Here is a 19,379-nt window from a genome sequence, read left to right as displayed (position 1 = left end):
TATAGCACTTCCTTACATGGCATCTGTTGTATGGTTACAATACAGGAATTTAACAGATGCAAATGTTCAGCAGTTGTGTTTGAAAGAAAAATGCAATTCGCCACTAAGTTACAATGTGTTTATTCATCTTTTTGATCGACAATGTAGTGTGCATTGGAAAGAAATATGGGGCGACGCAGCTATACAATCTCCTAGAACGTAATCAAAAGGCAAGTAAAAATGGTTTCATGGATGAAAAAGAGAGGGGCTCTGAAAAAAACAAAAAACAATTTAAGGGCACAATTCAAGCACAAGGACAGAGAAAAACAAATTCCTGGGAATGGAGGCTGCTGTAGGCTTGAGGAAGTTGACTGGAGTCTGGAAGTTGGAGAGGAGAATGAAGACCTGCTGCTCTTCCGGCTCCCATGGAACTCAGGACTGGACCATGATCAGGAATTCTGTGGCAGGAGAGAAAGATTCTGAGATGAGTTCCAATTATGGATTAGAATATGAACATTCAGAGATGAGCGACATCAAAACAGCCTTTTGGAAATGTTGCTCATTATCTAAATCACTTGAACAGACAGCATATAACTAAACCCTCTTTGGCCTACATATGTAACGGTATGGGTTCTTCAATGAGAATTCACCATTAGTGTTTTGGTTGCTGTGTTTTGTCTGGTTTGAAAGCATAATCTACGCAATTTACATGATTGAATTATAATATGCAATATGACCAAAAATGTTAATGCAAATCAGTTTGTAGCTTATTCACAATCCAACCTTGTAATCATTTTATGCATACCATCATGTGCATACATTAGTGTTTTTCACAGAATTAATTTGCTCCCTTGTCAGAAATATGTGGGATTAAGCAGAACAACATCGAATTCAAACCTTACATAACACAAACACTTGTAAAACTTTTTTTGGTTTGTTATTCCTTCAACAGAGGTAAGTGCCAAAAAGCTGACAAAATGACCCTGAACCAAATAGTTGGTTTGGAACCAGAGATTGGAATAATGTTTAGACGCTGTCTGATTCCTTCATCCGGTTATGTAATCCCAGCCCAGCCAGTCTATGCAGCCCTAGATATTGCTCAAATCTGGCTGGTGGCCATTAATATAGCATCTGGAGGACCAGACCAGGGTTCAAATAGTATTTGAAATCTTTTGATTGCTTTAGCTGTGTTTGATTGAGCTTGTCAGGGGTATTGGGATCAATGGAATACACCCAAAAGTGCAAACTTCGCCCATCTGGCACTCCATGTAGGCTCAATCAAACGCTAAAAGTATATGAAAGGTTTCTAATACTATTTTAACCTAGGTCTACTGGAGGCTGTGACTTTTGGATCTCTGCTGGCCAATGAGGCCAAATAGCATTGCCATTAAGAGCATCTGTATAAGCTCCACAATTTGTTTTTGTCACCCTCAAAACCTAGCACAAAACATACGGGAATATAGACACACGAGCACACAAACACTACTCTATATACAGTATACTCTACAAGGGCTGTCCCAATGCCTTCCTCTTGACCTGAAACATCGAGTGTCTCTACAGCTCATCCTCTATCCATACTCTCTTCTGCCAACTCAGGGCCCTTACTAAAAGCCATACATCTGAGTTGACAGTGGTCAGGGCGGATTACAACTCTAAAGAGCATAACGTTAATCTCATATTACAAAATACACATAGCCATACATTGCCATAAATATGAAGAAAGACAAGTCATGGCCAACGCCAAGTTTGTGAATGTTGGCTTAGATTCAATAGTAGTCTTCCACACAAGAACAGGATTTGCAATAATCAGGAAAGAACTTTAAACTATTTGATTCAAATTTTAGCCTTCTGTATCTTTTCTCTTGGAAAACCGTCAAAACCAAGAGACTCCCAAAATGTATAGTGGATCTCAGAGAGTCTTCGTCTCCTGCTCATCAAAATCCCTACAAGGAAATACTAACAGCCTTAACCAATTGGCTCATGATAATACCCCAGCCTGCAGGTGATTGCAGAAAGTCACTCACCTTCTACTCCGATCTTGCCATCGTTGTCATCATCAGCTGCAGACAGGAAGCCTTTGCACTCAGCGTCCGTCAGCGTCCGCGCCCCGGGGACAAACCGTTGCAGGAAGAACCTAGGGAAGTACACACACACAAACAGAGTACACACAATCATAATACACACACATATACAAGCATTTTTGTGAGCCACACACATACGGTACGAGGCGTCTGTCTCACACACACAACTTGTGTTCCAGCACAGCCCTTTTAGGCATAAAGGTTATTTGGTTCCAGTTTAACAAGGATTGAAAGTAATATAGCTAGGTTATATAGCCGAAACATCAAGTTATCTACTCTCTGGCACAATGCTCAGCCTGGTCTCTTGCCAGCTTTGTAACAATATAGTCTTTTTTTTTGCTGCACAGTCTCTATATGCATTCTCATAGGAGGTGAGGGAAAGTGAATTGAGTGAAAACTCTGCTATACTGCATCCATCCATGAACTCAGTTGCACTTGGGTCATACAGTTGGTGTCTTAACTTCAGCTGGCTGGCACATTTATATAATGTAGACAGCACATTATATAATGCAAATATATAATAATTATAGTTTTTTACCCGTGGATTATACTAAGGCTTAATGGTAGCTTTCCATTAAAATGACAGGGGAGTGGAATTGTAGAATTTGATCTCATTGACATTTGTTGTGCTTGCAACAAAAAAATAGGTCATTGTATTAAATATTATTAAGTCTCCTGTCACTCAGCATAGAAATGCTCTCTGTGGTTCTGATGGCTCACCAGGTTGCCGCCGGCACAGTTGGTGGTCCTGTGTGGATTTGCTGGTAAGAGTGTGCCGCTGACAAAGCCAAGGTCATGGGTTCAATTCCCGCAGGGATCAAGTAATCTTCATAAAAATGTATGGCATGTGCTCACTGTACTGTGAGTTGCTATGGGTAAAAGCATCTGCTCATTGGAACAGTTGTAGCTTTGAATCCCACCGGGGCCACATATACCCAAATGAATTGATGTGTTAACGGTAAGTCACTTTGAATAAAGGTGTCAGTAAAACACCCATGTATTATCATTACAGGAAGCACAGGAAAGTATCCCTCCTTCTAAAGTATTACTCCAAATGTCATACTTGAGCTCTGACTCCTCGAGGAAGCCACTGTTGTCATCGTCAAGGATCTGGAAGACATCTTTGACTTCTTTGGGAGACTTGGAGGTCAGGCCACACAGCTGGGAAAACTTCTTAAAGCTGAAGGAGTCTGGGGCTGAAGGGAGTGAGGGAGAACACATGCACCCATAAATGAACCAATGCATGCACACACAGCGCGCATACACACCCGGGTTAGAGTTCAGGCAAGGTTGACTCCCTGATGAGCTTAAAAGATAGCGTGGTGCAGTCCAGACTGGAGATGTATCCCTGTGTGTCTCTCTCTTTACAGGCTGGCACACTGGCACACTCACCCCAGCATATGGACTAAACCCATCCTCAGGATGCTAAATTCTAGTGCAATAGTCTGTGGGCGACTGCCAGCCTACTACTGAGTAGGAAGCACTCTCTTCTGACTAACAATAACTCTCTACAGCACATGATCATAGTCTGTTACAACCCTACCATCTCTCTCTCTCTGTTTGTCTCTCATTCTCTCTCTCTCTCTCATCTCTATAACTCTATCAGGCAGTCCTGAGGTAAGACCTACCTTGGAACTCCTTGACGGCATTCTCAATAGCCTCCGCGGAAAGGATAGAAGTGAGTGACATATTAATCCTATTGGACAGAGGAACAACGGAGTAAATTATTCACACACACACACACACACACACACACACACACACACACACACACACACACACACACACACACACACACACACACACACACACACACACTTCAAAGAGTCAGGTCCAGTCTACTCATTTAGAGAATATCAGTTAGTAATCCCAGACTGCATTCATTGAAAAAAAGCAGCTGGATTACATAAGGATGAACAGCAGGCTATGCCAATAATAATGCCTTGATACGAAATGTATCTTAACATAAAATATCAAATAAAATGTATGCAATGTTACACAATGCAAGGCAATGCTACACAGCCATTTCTTAAGAATATTCTTCAGAATATTTCTCAAATCAATTCATTTCAAGTAACCACAACAAACAACACTGCACTGAATTGAACAACACATAATGTTCAAACCTACCTGTATTCCCTCTCTCTCCCTACGAGGCGTTGATTTCTAAAACCGACTGTTTTAGTTTGTTTTTCTCTGTCAACCTCTTCCCTCTCCTTGCTCTGATAATCTGTTGATATCACTTTGACTGATGTTGATGTCCCTGTTCTGTCTGCTTTGGTGTAATCTGGCTGCTCGATACGATTCGTCTGATGTAAACGATTTGAAATTACCTGGCAAAAAGGTTACTATCGATAAACACGCAACAACATTTATGGATGCAGATGCGTAATTGTGACTACTGAGTGGATTAAGAAAGGTATTGGCTACTTCAGGAAAACCTTAAAACAAAAATCCTGTTAAAAACACAAATTGCGAGAAAAATGACCTAAGAGAGTGTCAGCCAGGTAAACGGACCTGTAACTTCCTCTGCGGTGTATCATCTGAACCGCACTAGACTACCTGAGCATCACTCACTCGGTCGGCAAAGTAACCACACGCACACATCACACCAAAAACTCGATCAGTTCTTTATCCTACTCACCGCTTTGATGATCTTGCCTCGCCGGTGTCCAAACCAGAATATGTAAGGTGTGGTGACTGATGACTGCCGATGAGAATTTATATATGGACTGGAAACACCGAAAATCTGCAATGCTTGAGTTACCTGTCCGTGTATCAAATTCTCACAGCCAGGCCACTTTCGAATTGCTTACCTAACCAATTAACCGTTAGCCTACTATTTAAATATTTGCCTTGACTGGTTGATGCGTGTAAATACTGAAACCTGTACCGCCCTTTTGCTATAGCAGGCAGACAAGTGTTTTACGCATCTCTCTCTGTCTCTCTCTCACTCTCTCTCTCCCCCCACCACGTGTAAATATACATATTTGACCTATAGTCTTATTGGTAACAAATTATGTAGGTATTTAACATTGATAAATAATATTAACAAATCATCAATAGAAGATAAAAATATAAAAATTGGCATTGCCCAAGAAGTCCCAAAATATTAATTCCCCTACTATTCTATCAAAAACCAAGTGGGAGCATATGGGGCCAGATTATCTGATACACTATATACAAAAGTATGTGGACACGCCTTAAAAATGTGTGGATTCAGCTATTTCAGCCACACCCATGCCGACAGGTGTATAAAATCAAGCGCACAGTCATGCAATCTCCATAGACAAACTTTGGCATTAGAATGGCCTGGTCATAGGGTGCCACCTTTCCAGGAAGTCAATTTCTGCCCTGCTAGAGCTGCCCCGGTTTAGTACTGTTATTGTGTAGTGGAAATTTCTAGGAGTAGCGCATAAAAATCGTCTGTCCTCGGTTGCAACACTCACTACCGAGTTCCAAACTGCCTCTGGAGGGGACATCAGCACAATAACTATTCGTCGGGAGCTTAATGAAATTGGTTTCCATGGCCGAGCTGCCACACACAAGCCTAAAATCACCATACGCAATGCCATGCATTGGCTGGAGTGGTGTAAAGCTAGACGCCATTGGACTCTGGAGCAGTGGAAACACGTTCTCTGGAGCGTTGAATCCCGCTTCACCATCTGGCAGTCCGACGGACAAATCTGGGTTTGGCAGATGCCAGGAGAACGCTAGCTGCCCAAATGCACAGTGCTAACTGTAAAGTTTGCTGGAGGAAGATTAATGGTCTGGGGCGGTTCGGGCTAGGCCCCTTAGTTCCAGTGAAGGGAAATCTTAACGCTGATTCTGTGCTGCCAACTTTGTTGAAAAAGAGTTTGGGGAAGGCCATTTCCTGTTTCAGCATGACAATGCCCCCATGCACAAAGCGAGATCCATACAAAAATTGTTTGTTGAGATCAGTGTGGAAGAACTTGACTGGCTTGTACAGAGCCCTAGTGTATATGGCCATGTAGTGTATATCTTAAGCTCAGTACTTAGTGCAAGTGATTTAACGCTACTGTACACATTATTTTACTGTTTTAGGTGATTTTAGTTTATGAACATGCAGGAAATGGTTAGAATAAAACAGTATGAAATGTTTGCGCTATGTACTGCATCTCTTTACTGTATGGCCTTGTTAAACTCTCAGGGTACCAAACAGTGTTCAATTTCACTGTAAAGGTGAATAGCCCACACACAGTATTCTTCCTCGTGAAGATAAATTCACTCAACCTGCACTGTGCTGGTGATTCCACCTGGTCGCTATAACAACCAGCTTGGCTGCGGTGAGGGATGTGTAACATAGCAGGCTCTCAAAACATCAGACGCAGCAGCAGTATCTCTCATGACTTGATTTAGTCAGGATAAAATGAAGGTGGACGGAAGATACATATATAATGAGGACCAAGGGAATTATTATTCTCCATTATACTCAACCCCAAACCCAGTCCAACCTTTAACCAACCATTAATCTCTTGACTGACAGATGGGAATCCTGATGCTAAGTGAAAACACGTATGTAAAGGCCAAAAACCAATTGCACAGCTATGTCATGGAAACTGGACTGCATAACAGGTTTGTGAAACTTACATCACAAAAAAGACAGCTTTATTCAATGCCAGACAGTGCCTCTGGCTTCAGATCGTTTGACTTGGACACTACCTAGTGTTTTTTTTCTGCAAATGCAGAGCCCTCAACATGGCGCCTGAATCAAACTGGAATCAATGTGGGGTTTAGAAATTAAATAGAAGTCAGACTAATCCCTTATTGATATTTAATAAGCATATATAACAGTGAATAATTGGCCATGACTCATTTGAATATTTCGGGGCAATTTTGGCCTACTAATGTGGTTTTTGTGTTGTTTTGTCTATAGTTTGTCTGTCTTTAGCCTTGTAGGCCTACACTAGAGGCACGGGTTATTGTTCACTGGTCATGTGTACCCTATAGGCACACAGGTGACCAATAACTAGGGATGCACAGGCCGTAGAGATAGATAGAGGGCTCAAGTGCCCACAAGCCCATTTTAGCAGGGGCAACAACATTGAGGACTTTCACCATTTTGAAGTACTCAACTGGGTGGGACTTCTTATGGTTTAAAGAAGGATCATAAAATGCCATTCAGTTCACCAGGAGAGATCAGCCAATGAATTACACTCGTGAGCAAACATTCCATAACTGCAACCTTGGCTTTATAACTGTTCCAAAAGCACCCTCCAGGTTGCAGTATATACCCTTTCAGTTTGTTTACAAACATAGAAGTAGTAGAAAAAGATAATTGACTGTTTCGAAATGGGGATGGCCCTAATAGCGCTGCCCATGCTCTCACAGACGCCATAACGGCACAGATATAGAACATGTTCCACTGCCCAGAGGTTGCTGACGAATGCCAGATTTTGCAACGCCTGGATAGGTATTTTACATATCAGCTAACCACTTCATATGTTATAGCAATCCCGATGGCACAGCCGATGACGTTGCACACAACCATTGGTTGATGCATGCAACGTTTGAGCTGGGGAACACGACCACAATGCTGCATCCTCTAACTATCTCTATGGCACAGGCAAAGATGATAGAAAAAGTGTTACATTCCACAGGCCATTTTTCTGGTTGGTGCATGGTGGAAATAGACCAGAACTGTGACAATTTTTTCAATGGTAAAAGGCCTTTTTGCATCATCTTTATAATCCACCATCTTTGGCACATGTATGGAGAGCCTAGTAATTACATCTGCCTGTATGAAATTGTTGCAGTCTGTTTTTTTAATCTTTGCTGATAATAAATGGGCAAAGATAGCGTCTGGAAAGTTATGTTTTGCATGCGTTTATGGACATTTAATTTGCAATCCCACCTGTAGAGTGGCTATCAGGAACTTTTGACTAGGTTAGAATTTACCTCTCGAGGAGATTGGCTTAGTTTATGAACATTGGACTGAATCTTTCTCCTACAACAGATTAGTCTGGCTGACACCTAACTCAAAGTCCTCCTGACTTCAGAGTCTGGAAAGACTATTTTTATGTTGTCAGTACGATACATTGATAATTAAGGGGGCTGTGCTTTTACAGGTTGGTTCTCCTCTGGACTTTCCCACTCAAACAGCCACAGGCACAGCCCCACACAACCCCAGAGTGGCGCCCCCTTCCGTTACTACTATTGGATTTTCAAATCCAAACAACAAGAGGTCTCACACACCAGAAGAAAAATACATTTGAGAGAACTAATCAATGCTTTTGCTCAATTTCTGAGTGAATATTGCATTAATAAACAGCCTCCTGTCCAGGCGAGTAAGTCACAGCTCTTCCTGTGTGGTCACTTGGGTCGCGTCAGCCAGGCTGGCAACTGATTACAACTGCCATGGAATTATTACTGATGAACAAGAGGAGGGAAAAAATCTCTCTTGCCAAAACTCATGAATGGCAGCGGTGGATCGAAGGACGGTAGGGTATGTGCACAGGTGCCGCTGTAAAATTTGAATTTGCAATCCCACCTGTGCTAGAGTGATGCTCTCTATCGGCTATTAGGAACTTGTGACCAGGTTAACCACTAGGTTACAGGAAGATCTATTCTGTCTTAGTGACTCAGAAATATACATGACTGGAGGTGTAACCACTTAATGTTAGTTACTACATGACACATGACTGTTCCAGTTCTCAGAAGAAAATCAATGGACAACCATTGACCTCTCGTCTCCTCATCTTAGTTACTATGTGTTGATATGTTTGACGATAAATAGCTGCTATTTATCATGTAAGAGGATGCTTAACAATATACCCTCTTCGCACCATCCTACTGACCCGAACCGTGCTGGTTTATTCAAGTGGGTCAGGTGATGACAAAAGTTCCCCTCTAGTCTAAATAGATACTCTCATGTGGAGTGGTGCTGAACATTAAAGCAAACTGTAGAGAAAAGATGAGACACCATATTGAAAAAGAACGTTTATTCTTTTCTATATATCGTCTGACGTCCATTTCCCAAAAAGTGCATCATTGATTGGACACTAAAGCAAAACTCAAATGAATGAGGACAGGGGGGAGACACAGCCACGCTACATTTACATTCATAGTGGACAGAAAGATGCACTATGGGTAGACAGTCACAGGCTGTGTCTGATATGACCCCCTGTTCCCAATATAGTGCACTACTTTTGCCCATCAGCTCTGGGAAAAGGTATTGCATTATGCCTGGGAAAGGGTGTCATTTCAGACACAGTAACAGTCACGTGTATAAAAGTGTTAAGATGAAAAGGGGGATGTCTTGGGTCAAGTTGTTCCTTCAGATCAAGAGGTGTTGGTCAGGCCTTCATTTATCCCTTGATCATGGCAGCGAACTCTGCCAAAGTCAACACACCATTTTTTGTATTAATAATATGAATGGTTCAATAATTTCTTACTCAACATTTCATTTTCAATTTCAACTGAGATTGCGAAGACTTACAATAACTTTCCCAAATTCCAAAAAGGAATAATCCTCACCATCAACTCCAATCATGCCATCACCATCTTTGTCCCCGTCAGCCAGGAAAGCCTTGGTCTCAGCGTCAGTCAGGGCTCTGGCAGAGGCAGAGAAGTTCTGCAGGAACAGCCTGGATGGATACAGAACAAACAGGCAATAAGAAAAGACTGTAACCACAGACTATACTGATGCTTTCCTGCTTCTACTCATATTTTGGGGGAGGGGACTCTATTTTGCTGAGACAGAAATAGGCACCCCGTTCTCTACGGAGGGGTAGGTTTAAAGTGACGTCCTGTTTTTGCCCCCACGCTTAACAATCAGTCAAGCCCTATAAAGGGAACATTCACTCTAAGAAACATGATCAAAGGTGTTATATGATGAGTGTAATATCGGAGGGGTCCTTACTTGAGCTCATCCTCCTCAATGAAGCCACTCTTGTCCTGGTCAATGACGTAGAAGGCCTTCTTCACATCATCGCTGGACTTGCTGGCCAGGCCAACCTTGGCAAAGAAAGCCTTGTGGTTGAAGGAGTCAGCAGCTGTGGGGAGATCAGTTATCCATTAAAATGCTGTCGGAGGATTTCACAGTTACAAATATACTTAACAATACTGCTGTGGCAGGGCTGTGCCCGCTTGCCCATGGCTAGTCTAGTGGTAGAGATGCTGCCCCCAGACTGGACCACACTCCCCTGGAGGCAACGGTTCAATATTCCCGTCTAGCCACTCTTTTCTGTGCTATATCCCTCTCATCTCTCTCCTCATCAACCACAAAAATTAAAGAAGCCTGCTATATACAATCTTGCCCACAAACACAGAGATCCTACAATAGGGAGAGAGAGAGTAGAAAGTGAACTGAGGCATCTATAAGAGGTTTACCTGTGCAAGCAGCGAGGGCTGCAGCAACATCAGCATCGTTAAGACCGGCGAAGGACATGTTTAGCTGTGGAGACAGCAGAGAAGATCAGTTACAGCAAAGCAAATGTTTTTCTGTTCATCACCTGCTTCTGTACAACAACCGCAATGACTGATTTCAGTATGCTGAATCTCTGTCCTTTATCAGAGTTGGATATTTGGAAGATTGAAGCACCCTGTATTAAACCATTACATTTCCTAATAATTTAAATGGTAATAACATAGTTGTTGTAGTTAACATAGTTATCGTGCTGTTATTAACATCTGAAAATCAAGTTCTATTATTTTGCTTAGTTTGAGTTATTTGAGTTATTTGGGGTTATTTTGGGTAGTTTTGGATCTTTTAGATAGAGTTGGTTATTTTGGTTAGTGTTGGTTATTTTGGTTAGTTTTAGTTCGTTTTGGTTCTTTTGGTTAGTTCTGGATATTTTGGTTAGTGTTGGTTATTTTGGTTAGTTCTGGATATTTTGGTTAGTGTTGGTTATTTTGGTTAGTGTTGGTTCTTTTGGTTAGTTCTGGATATTTTGGTTAGTGTTGGTTCTTTTGGTTTGTTTTGGATATTTTGGTTAGTGTTGGTTCTTTTGGTTAGTTCTGGATATTTTGGTTAGTGTTGGTTATTTTGGTTAGTTCTGGATATTTTGGTTAGTGTTGGTTATTTTGGTTTGTTTTGGATATTTTGGTTAATGTTAGTTATTTTGGTTAGTTTTGGATCTTTTGGTTAGGATAGGTTCACACAACAGAGAGCATCAGGATGGACAGTCCTCTATTCCAAAACCCGGATTTGCAGGCAGTGAATGATATATCATCCCAATGATGTAGCCTAGTCATTCCATTTGGTTCCAAGATTATTCCAAAGGCAAAAAAACGTGTCCTGCGTTTCTTTAATTGAGATGGCCTTTATAGTAGATGCTTCCATCATGTTCCGTTCCATAGTAAGGTGTAGTAAAGCCGAAGGGTTGAAGATACATGCAAGATGTTGTCGACCTGACAAGACGAAGATTCATCCCTCTGCAACAGACTCACCTCAGGTTTGGCTTTAAGGCTTGAGTGGATTCGCAAAGATGATTCTGCCAACTGGTGTAAGCCCCCCTGCCCAAGCCCTCGACCTTATATACCCTACTCACCCGAAATATGAGGCAAAATGTAATAGACACCGCATGCAAAGCAGTTGGTAGAAAATGTGTCCAGTAGTCAGTGTCCTTTCTATTTATATCTACATACATGAAGATGCTTAAATGGTACTTGTTTGCAAAAGTGCTTAATATTAAATCGGGCTAATAATATACGCTGGTATAGATTACGTAGATTTGCGCTGATGCAATGTATATTGTGTGAAAATCCATACCGATGACAATATTAGGTCAATTAGATTTGTAGTTATTGAAAACTTGACTTTATACGCAGATGTTTCTGCATCTTTTGTTGGCTTCGACTTTCATATAAAAATGTTTTGATTTCAAATCAAATTGTATTTGTCACATGCGTCGTAAAAAACAGTTGTAGACTAACAGTGAAATACTTATTTGGGCTTTTATTTATGTTTTACGGTCTGTTTTACAAAATCCATCAACAGCTATCAAGTTTAACAGTTCATAGGCCTAATTTACGACTGAGTTGCTCCGTCTCAATGCGTAATTGGCACGCGCAAAATGTCTGGAATGAGTTGTTGTGCATGTATCTGTCTAACAAAAGTAGAGCCCATGATTTATGGCCATAGGTGTAAGGTGCTGTATTACGCTGCGGAAGAAAACAGACACTTGAATTACTTGAAACGCTAATTATAATAGGGTTGATGTGTCTTCATGTTAAATCATTTAAAAACATTGAAAGCGTTTTTGTTTTGTTATTGAAAAAGCTAAACACCATTTAAAACCTCTTAAGGATAGCTCCTTTTTTTAAATTTTCGCCTAAAATGACATACCCAAATCTAACTGCCTGTAGCTCAGGCCCTGAAGCAAGGATATGCATTTTCTTGGTACCATTTGAAAGGAAACACTTTTAAGTTTGTGGAAATGTTAAAGGAATGTAGCAGAATATAAAACATTAGATCTGGTAAAAGATAATACAAAGAAAATAAACAACCTTTTTTGTATTTATTTTGTACCATCATCTTTGAAATGCAAGATATATGTATTATTCCAGCCCAGGTGCAATTTAGATTTTGTCCACTAGATGGCAGCAGTGTATGTGCAAAGTTTTAGACGGAATGAATAAACCATTACATTTCTGTTCAAAATTTTGTATCAAGACTGCCCAAATGTGCCTAATTTGTTTATTAATAACTTTTCATGTTCAAAACTGTGCACTCTCCTCAAACAATAGCATAGTATTCTTTCACTGTAATAGCTACTGTAAATTTGAAGGTGCAGTTAAATTAACAAGAATTTAAGCTTTCTTCCAGTATCAGATATGTCTATGTCCTGGGAAATGTTCTTGTTACTTACAACCTCATGCTAATCGCATTAGCCTACGTTAGCTCAACCGTCCCACAGGGGATCCACCGATCCTGAAGAAGTTTTTAAGGACCTGTGCTGTCAGAAACGTGATTTCTCTGCGTTTTAAATATTTTGCCACACCATAAGGTTGGAATAATACTATGAAATTGTGAAAATTATGATAATGCCCTTTTAGTGTAAGAGCTGTTTGAAAAGAACGCATGAAATTTCAGCCTGTTTTAGTCGGATGGTGTTTTGGCCTGCCTGGTGACATCACCAGGCGACAAATGAGCTAATAGACCAATAAGAAAGAGTTCCAAACCTCTCTACGAATAACAGCTAGTTTTCAGCTTTCCCCTCCCCACTCAGACCACTCCCAGACAGTCCAAGCAGTCCTGCTTGAGAAATTGCTCTTTGCTAGGAAGCAATTTTTGTTTATTTTTGTCCATTTTAATTGAAAACAATCACAGTAAGGTACTTAATTGCTACCCATAAATGATTTGATATTGAGATGGAAATGACAGCATTGAACCTTTAACAAGTGCATTCGATAACTTAACAGCTCTTTAGAGCTGAGTAAATCAGCAAATGCATGCTTGAAATTATATATGGTGAAAATAAAATAAAAACTCAAGAAACATAATAACAAAATAATTCAAAATCTAGCACAAAATGTCATATACAATTGTATAGGTTATTTTATCTGTCATGTGATTTGCTTGTAATTGTCATATAAGATTTGCACATTTGGCAAAAAAAATCATTCATAGAACTCTAATTAGGGTCTAATAATTCCTGGAACCATGAATCTATATTTCACATCTTTCCCTACAATTGGATGTACTGGTGCCCTTTGGGAGGTTCAAAATGTTAACCTCTTTGCTGAGGAATGTGAATATTTTTCCTGAGCAAGTTTGTAATTTTGTATATTTTTATTATATTATATTTTGTACATTGTGTGTGTGCAGGGCTCCCTTGCCAAAGAGACATTGCTCTCAATGGGACTCCCTGTTAAAGTAAAGGTAAAATAATAATAAAATAAACATATTTTTTAAATCAGTGGTTCAGGGGAGAGAAGAGGGGACACCCGTAGGAATGTATTTGGCACAAAGGATAGATTGAGTCAGTCATCACCTCTGTCTAATTGAAGGGTGCCTGGTGTTATTTTGGTCCCTTTCAGCTCCCCTACTCCCCTCCAGGCTGTTTCTCAGTATGGCTATGCTACTATTTACGAGAACAGTGAAAGGTGATAGGTCTACTTCCATCATCATTCAAACATTCAGATCTGGGGAGAGCCATTACGCAATACCTAGGCTACGGTACCGTACATCACTGAAGTTTAACAATGCTCTCGATGGTGCCATTTGGGATGCAGGAGTCCACATACGAGTATACATACAGTACGTGTGTGACACGGATAATGTGTCTACATCCCAAATGGCACTACTTAGTAGTGCACCACTTTTGACTAGAGCTCTATGGGCCCTGATAAAAAGTAGTACACTATAGAAAAAATAGGGTGCCGTTTGGTATGTATGCTATGTGTTTCATACTGCAGCAGGTGGCACTGTTGAGGTGGCTCTTGTTACTTTTTTTGAGAAGGCCAGCTGGATAAACTATAGAATGCAGTTTGTTGCCATTCTTTTTCTATGGTTGTGTAGAGACTATACAAACCTTTGTGTGTGTACTGGCCATAGTAGTAGTGGCCCATTAAATAGATTTAGCGCTGGCAACCTCATCAGTTTATATTTTATGGTACATAATTCAACAGGTCTAGAATGACATGGGAAAATGGTGATTACATAGAAATAGCATATTCAATAGTTTTTATCAGTCAGTCACTCCTCTCCCCATCCTTGATCCTCAGGTGCGTTCGGACTGACCCCTAACCCCTGACCTTTACCCACAGATAGGTAGAGGAATCCATCTTGACACAAATAAGATTAAAGCGTTTCCCCCCTTAAATGTTCTCCCTTAGATGATGTGCTTTTTATCTATTCCTGCCATCATTATTTAATATGAGTGTTGTTGTTAGATGGATGTGTCGGAACAATGGACAACCCGTTACCAGCTGAAATTAGGAAGGTATGCAAGCTGATGTGGGACATTCTAATATTCTGACATTCTGACATTCCAAACTCCACTTAGAGGTGGTCCTTGGACTAAATCCCACCTTGTCATCAACAGCATATACAAATAATGAAATACATTTACTGTACATTCTACATGTAAACAAATATCTGCAAGTAAAAGTTCAGACAGAGTGCAATTTGTTCACTTTTCCCTCCCTCGCGACATAAATAGAAATGGCCTTATTCTATGTCACCGAGTATGACATTTTCTGTCTGATAGCTGAGGGAGAGAAACTTGTTCATAAATGTGCCTCATTAACAAAAACGGTGTAACATGGGAGTTCTAAACCCTAGCCAAGAGCTGGCTGGGGGCCTTTGCAATGTGCTGGCTCTAACTGAACATATGCAAGAGATCCTCCAGCTGGCCAGCCCTCTAAAGAGCTGTCTCCAAGAGGCCCTGGCAGTATCTGTGTCTTTCTGAACCAGCTATAGGTGTGCCAGAGCTGAACATATAGATGTCTCCTAGATGCAGTGCCAGTAGGTGGATCCAGTTTTAACTTTATGTGAACCTATATGTTCGCATGATGTATAGCAGAGTTCACTATATACAGTTACTTCTCTGTGGAGTAATGCTGCTGGGAATCTTGGTGTAGCTAGTGGGTGCTGCATCAGTCCTGTATACCCCAATATTCTAAATAAACATATCATTTTATTCCTTCTTTAGTTCTTCAAAGGACTTGCTCAACTGTGACACTCAATGTCAGATGAAAAAGCATTTAAAACAAAAGTCGCTGTTAATCCAAATGAAAATTTATTAAAATTTTCTAAAAGTGCAAAGGTCTGGTGGTAAACTTTTGCACACCGGCTGACTTAGTTAGAAAACATAACAGTCAACACGCTTTGGGAGTGTGGGGTGACATTCATAAATAAAATGAATATAAAAAAGATGCAGTATTTGACAGGCAGCAAGCCAGGACAACCTCAACAGCAGACTTGAGCTTCTATGAAAACCGAGCCAATGACAGATGACTTATACCTTCACCAAGGTGGTGAACTCTGTGGAAACAAGGAAGAAACAACAACAGTTATTGCAAGACAGGTCATGAAGAGAACTTGAAAAAGAAAATGATCCTCATAAAATCCTCATTTCCTACATGTCATGGCATTTAGAAGTAGTTACGCGTTACTAAAAATTGTTTGTTGTTACATTTACTTGGCCAACTGGATAGGGTCAAGTACATAGTTGCTAGTTTGATAGAAATGTGTAAAAGTGATTTGATTACCATCCACTCCAATCATGCCATCACCATCAGCATCTCCTGCCGCAAGGAAGGCCTTGGTCTCTTTATCTGTCAGAGCTCTGGCACCAGCAGAGAAGGTCTGGAGGAACAGCCTGGAGAGAGAGAAGCACCTTAGAGACTAGACTGCTGCCCTATGTACACAGTCATTGAACACTGGTCACTTTAATCATGTTTACATACTGTTTTACCCACTTTATATGTATACACTGTATTGTTGTCATGGATCATCCTATATAACTACTGCTGAACACACCTTTTCTATTCATATATTGTCCATACTGTCTATACGCCATCATATACATATATATATATATATATATATATATATATATATATATATATATATATATATATATATATATATATATATATATATATATATATATATATATATATATATATATATATATATGTATATATATATATATATATATATTCCAGTCTCTGACATTGCTCATTCTCATATTTCTTCATTTCTTTATTTTTATTGTTTTTTGTGTGTATTGTTTTGTATTGTTAGTTATATCGCACTGTTGGAGCTAAGAACATAAGCATCTCGCTGTAGCTGCGATAACATCTGCTAAATATGTGCACGCAACTAATGAAATGTGATTTGATGGGTGTGTTTAAGTGCCCATATGCGATCAAATGAAAATGAGACTTGGTGAGTGGAGATCAAGGAATAGTCAAGATATGCACTGGTATTCATTTCAGTTTCATGGGTGGTGTTGCGTTGTACTGTACAGTAAGTTAGCTTTTGGAAAATGAATCAACAGAATGAGTTGCCTCATACTGTATATATAGTAAGTTAGCTTTTGACAACTGAATCAACTGGGCTGCCTTAATCGACATCCACGTCTTCGGCGCCCGGGGAACAGTGGGTTAACTGCCTTACTCAGGAATAAGTTGCCTTGTACTGTTCAGTAAGTTAGCTTTTGACAACTGAATCAACTGGATCAATGTGAGACTTACTTGAGCTCATCCTCCTCAATGAAGCCACTCTTGTCCTGGTCAACCAAGTAGAAGGCTTTCTTCAAATCCTCAGTAGACTTGCCAGCCAGGCCAACCTTGGCGAAGAACTCCTTGTGGTTGAAGGAGTCAGCAGCTGTGAGGGATGAACACAGTGGTCATTTCAACATCACTGTCTGGCCTGCTCATGGATGATTAAACCTGGTCAATATGGGCCCTTTCACTTCCACTGACATTGATTGTCATAAACCAATTAAGTATAGCACACCTGCGCAATGCTGGAGGGCAGCAGCGATGTCCTCGTCCTTAAGCATTCCCTTGAAAGCCATTTTTTAGATTCTGAGAAGTGGGGAGAGAGAAAGCAAGAGAAGAGGAAGAGAGAGAGAGAGAGAGAGAGAGAGAGACATTTTCAAAGTCATGAACATGAATATTTAACAGAAAATACATAGGCCCACTAAACTTTTAACTCTGATATCCACATCTATTGTCAAGAAAACTGTCTCAGGCAAATATATATATATATAGACCTTTTCCCAAATGTTCTTTCATTAATTTACTAATTGTTTAATGAATTAATGGATTTAAATGGATAATAAATAGCATTAGTACTGTGTTATCTGTAGCCTACAAGTTTACATTCCAAACGTAGCTCCTCTGTGCTCAGAGGCAGAGTGCCTCAATGCAAGAAACTACAGTAGGCCAAAGCCCATACAGTAGTATGCTGTGACCATTGACCTTTAGGTCTGCTAGACCTGTTTATCAGATCATCTCTTTCATCTATTTCTACCAGCTCTGGAGCCTGTTTCTATTCTGACTCTCAACCATTCACACAGAAAGATTCACATAGGACTTTCACTGCCATGAAGGTCCATGGCAATTTAGATGGAGAAGAAGCATTGGTAAAGAAAAAGACATTGATTAAGACATGTCTGTCAGTGACAGTAAGTATCATTCAGAGTGGTCCTCGAACTGAGATTCCTCGTGCGCCAAAACCATGGCATAAGTCCTCCATCTCCATCTCTCAGGTAAGCGCTTTAAGTCCAATTTTTGCTTTTTTTAAACTCCAATTCCAAACGCATTCCAGATAGAAACGTTTCCCTCTTCATTTTTATTGAATGTATTCCATGGAGGCAGTAAAGAAAAACCTTTGCATGTTGCTGATGCTGAAAACCATTGGTGGTCTGTAGCCTAAATCAGAGCATCAGTCCGGGTTGAGGGAACTCACCTTTGGAGGATTAGTGGATTAGTGGCGAGGAGGCTGCTGTATCTCAGTGTAGGGCTGGATGAAGCAATCCTCCTCTAGCTCCCACATTATATACCCTCGCCCTTCAAGGTGTAACGTACACCGTAGGCTTAGGGTTCGTTTTGGAGAAATGTGTCTAGTAGTCAAATTGTACTATTTTTATCCTTTCAACTAGGGATATGCATGCAGTCCTTGGGTGAAATGCAAGAGGGGCATTTTGGGCTTCAAGCTGATCTTCTCATTCGGCTGTATGTTGGAGATAAAATGCCTGCAATGCGTTTTTTTTAATATGACCCATTATCTGCAATCAGGGCAACGTGGCACTTGGTGACCTCAGTGTGTTTCTGAAAATGTATAGAGCAAATGTGAGATGATAAACAGACATGAACAATTTAGTATCCATCAAATCAGATCCTTTTGTTTTGTATGATTTATATAAAAATCCAACTGTTTAACTATCTGTACAATATAGTAAAAAAATGTATAAGGTTAATGCAAATGTATATGCTCAAATTATGTAGGTCTAGATTTTCTACTTCATAATTATTTTACATAGATTCATCATTCTTATGCTGGACGATATTGTGCTTGTCATATTTGTAAACAATAAATATCACCTCCATACTAGCAGAGTCTCATTTAAACATGTTAAAAGTTGTTGTTGTTGATAGAAACATAGACATGGTCTTCTTAACAGTTAAAAGGTTCCCAAGTTATCAGTTTATAGCAAGAAACCTAATCCCTCGTCTGCCTTCCATATATACTGTGTATGAATAATCATGAGAAGAAAATGACTTGGTTCGGATGATCTACTGCAGTTGGATACACATGAGAGGAATATAGACTTGTGTTGACTTGACTCTTTACCCTGGGCCACATGCTCATATTCATGCAAGGAGTAGCCTGTCAAG

The 19,379-nt window shown here is 40.2% G+C and overlaps 3 protein-coding genes across 4 annotated transcripts; all 3 read right to left on the bottom strand.

Annotated features, from left to right (window-relative positions):
• Positions 1 to 104: 104 nt before the first annotated feature.
• Positions 105 to 5,005, bottom strand: pvalb9 (parvalbumin 9). Of its 2 annotated transcripts, XM_014179728.2 has the most exons (6): positions 4,705 to 5,005; positions 4,191 to 4,393; positions 3,689 to 3,756; positions 3,124 to 3,256; positions 2,004 to 2,113; positions 105 to 437 (listed from the first exon to the last, which is right to left on the bottom strand). In XM_014179728.2, the coding sequence occupies exons 3-6, from the start codon at positions 3,747 to 3,749 to the stop codon at positions 412 to 414; spliced, it is 330 nt and encodes a 109-aa protein (XP_014035203.1). In that variant the 5' UTR covers positions 3,750 to 3,756; positions 4,191 to 4,393; positions 4,705 to 5,005; the 3' UTR covers positions 105 to 411. The 2 variants fall into 2 exon arrangements, with proteins under 2 accessions (XP_014035203.1, XP_014035202.1); XM_014179727.2 differs by lacking the exon at positions 4,191 to 4,393.
• Positions 5,006 to 9,026: 4,021 nt separating this feature from the next.
• prvb (parvalbumin beta) lies at positions 9,027 to 11,516 on the bottom strand. The gene is given in 5 exon segments (NM_001123717.1): positions 9,027 to 9,414; positions 9,558 to 9,667; positions 9,943 to 10,075; positions 10,413 to 10,476; positions 11,472 to 11,516. Coding segments are annotated over 4 exon segments (327 nt in total). The 5' UTR covers positions 10,471 to 10,476; positions 11,472 to 11,516; the 3' UTR covers positions 9,027 to 9,388.
• Positions 11,517 to 15,743: 4,227 nt separating this feature from the next.
• On the bottom strand, positions 15,744 to 18,497 carry pvalb2 (parvalbumin 2). Its single transcript, NM_001139695.1, has 5 exons — positions 18,451 to 18,497; positions 17,494 to 17,564; positions 17,229 to 17,361; positions 16,239 to 16,348; positions 15,744 to 16,011 (listed from the first exon to the last, which is right to left on the bottom strand). Exons 2-5 carry the CDS (start codon positions 17,552 to 17,554, stop codon positions 15,986 to 15,988), a joined length of 330 nt encoding a protein of 109 aa, NP_001133167.1. The 5' UTR covers positions 17,555 to 17,564; positions 18,451 to 18,497; the 3' UTR covers positions 15,744 to 15,985.
• Positions 18,498 to 19,379: the final 882 nt, after the last annotated feature.

This window comes from Salmo salar, chromosome ssa28 (genome assembly GCF_905237065.1).
Source record: "Salmo salar chromosome ssa28, Ssal_v3.1, whole genome shotgun sequence".
In the NCBI taxonomy this organism is placed as follows: domain Eukaryota; kingdom Metazoa; phylum Chordata; class Actinopteri; order Salmoniformes; family Salmonidae; genus Salmo; species Salmo salar.
The sequence above is the reverse complement of the archived record's forward strand: the minus strand, read 5'-3'. Positions and strand labels throughout refer to the sequence as shown.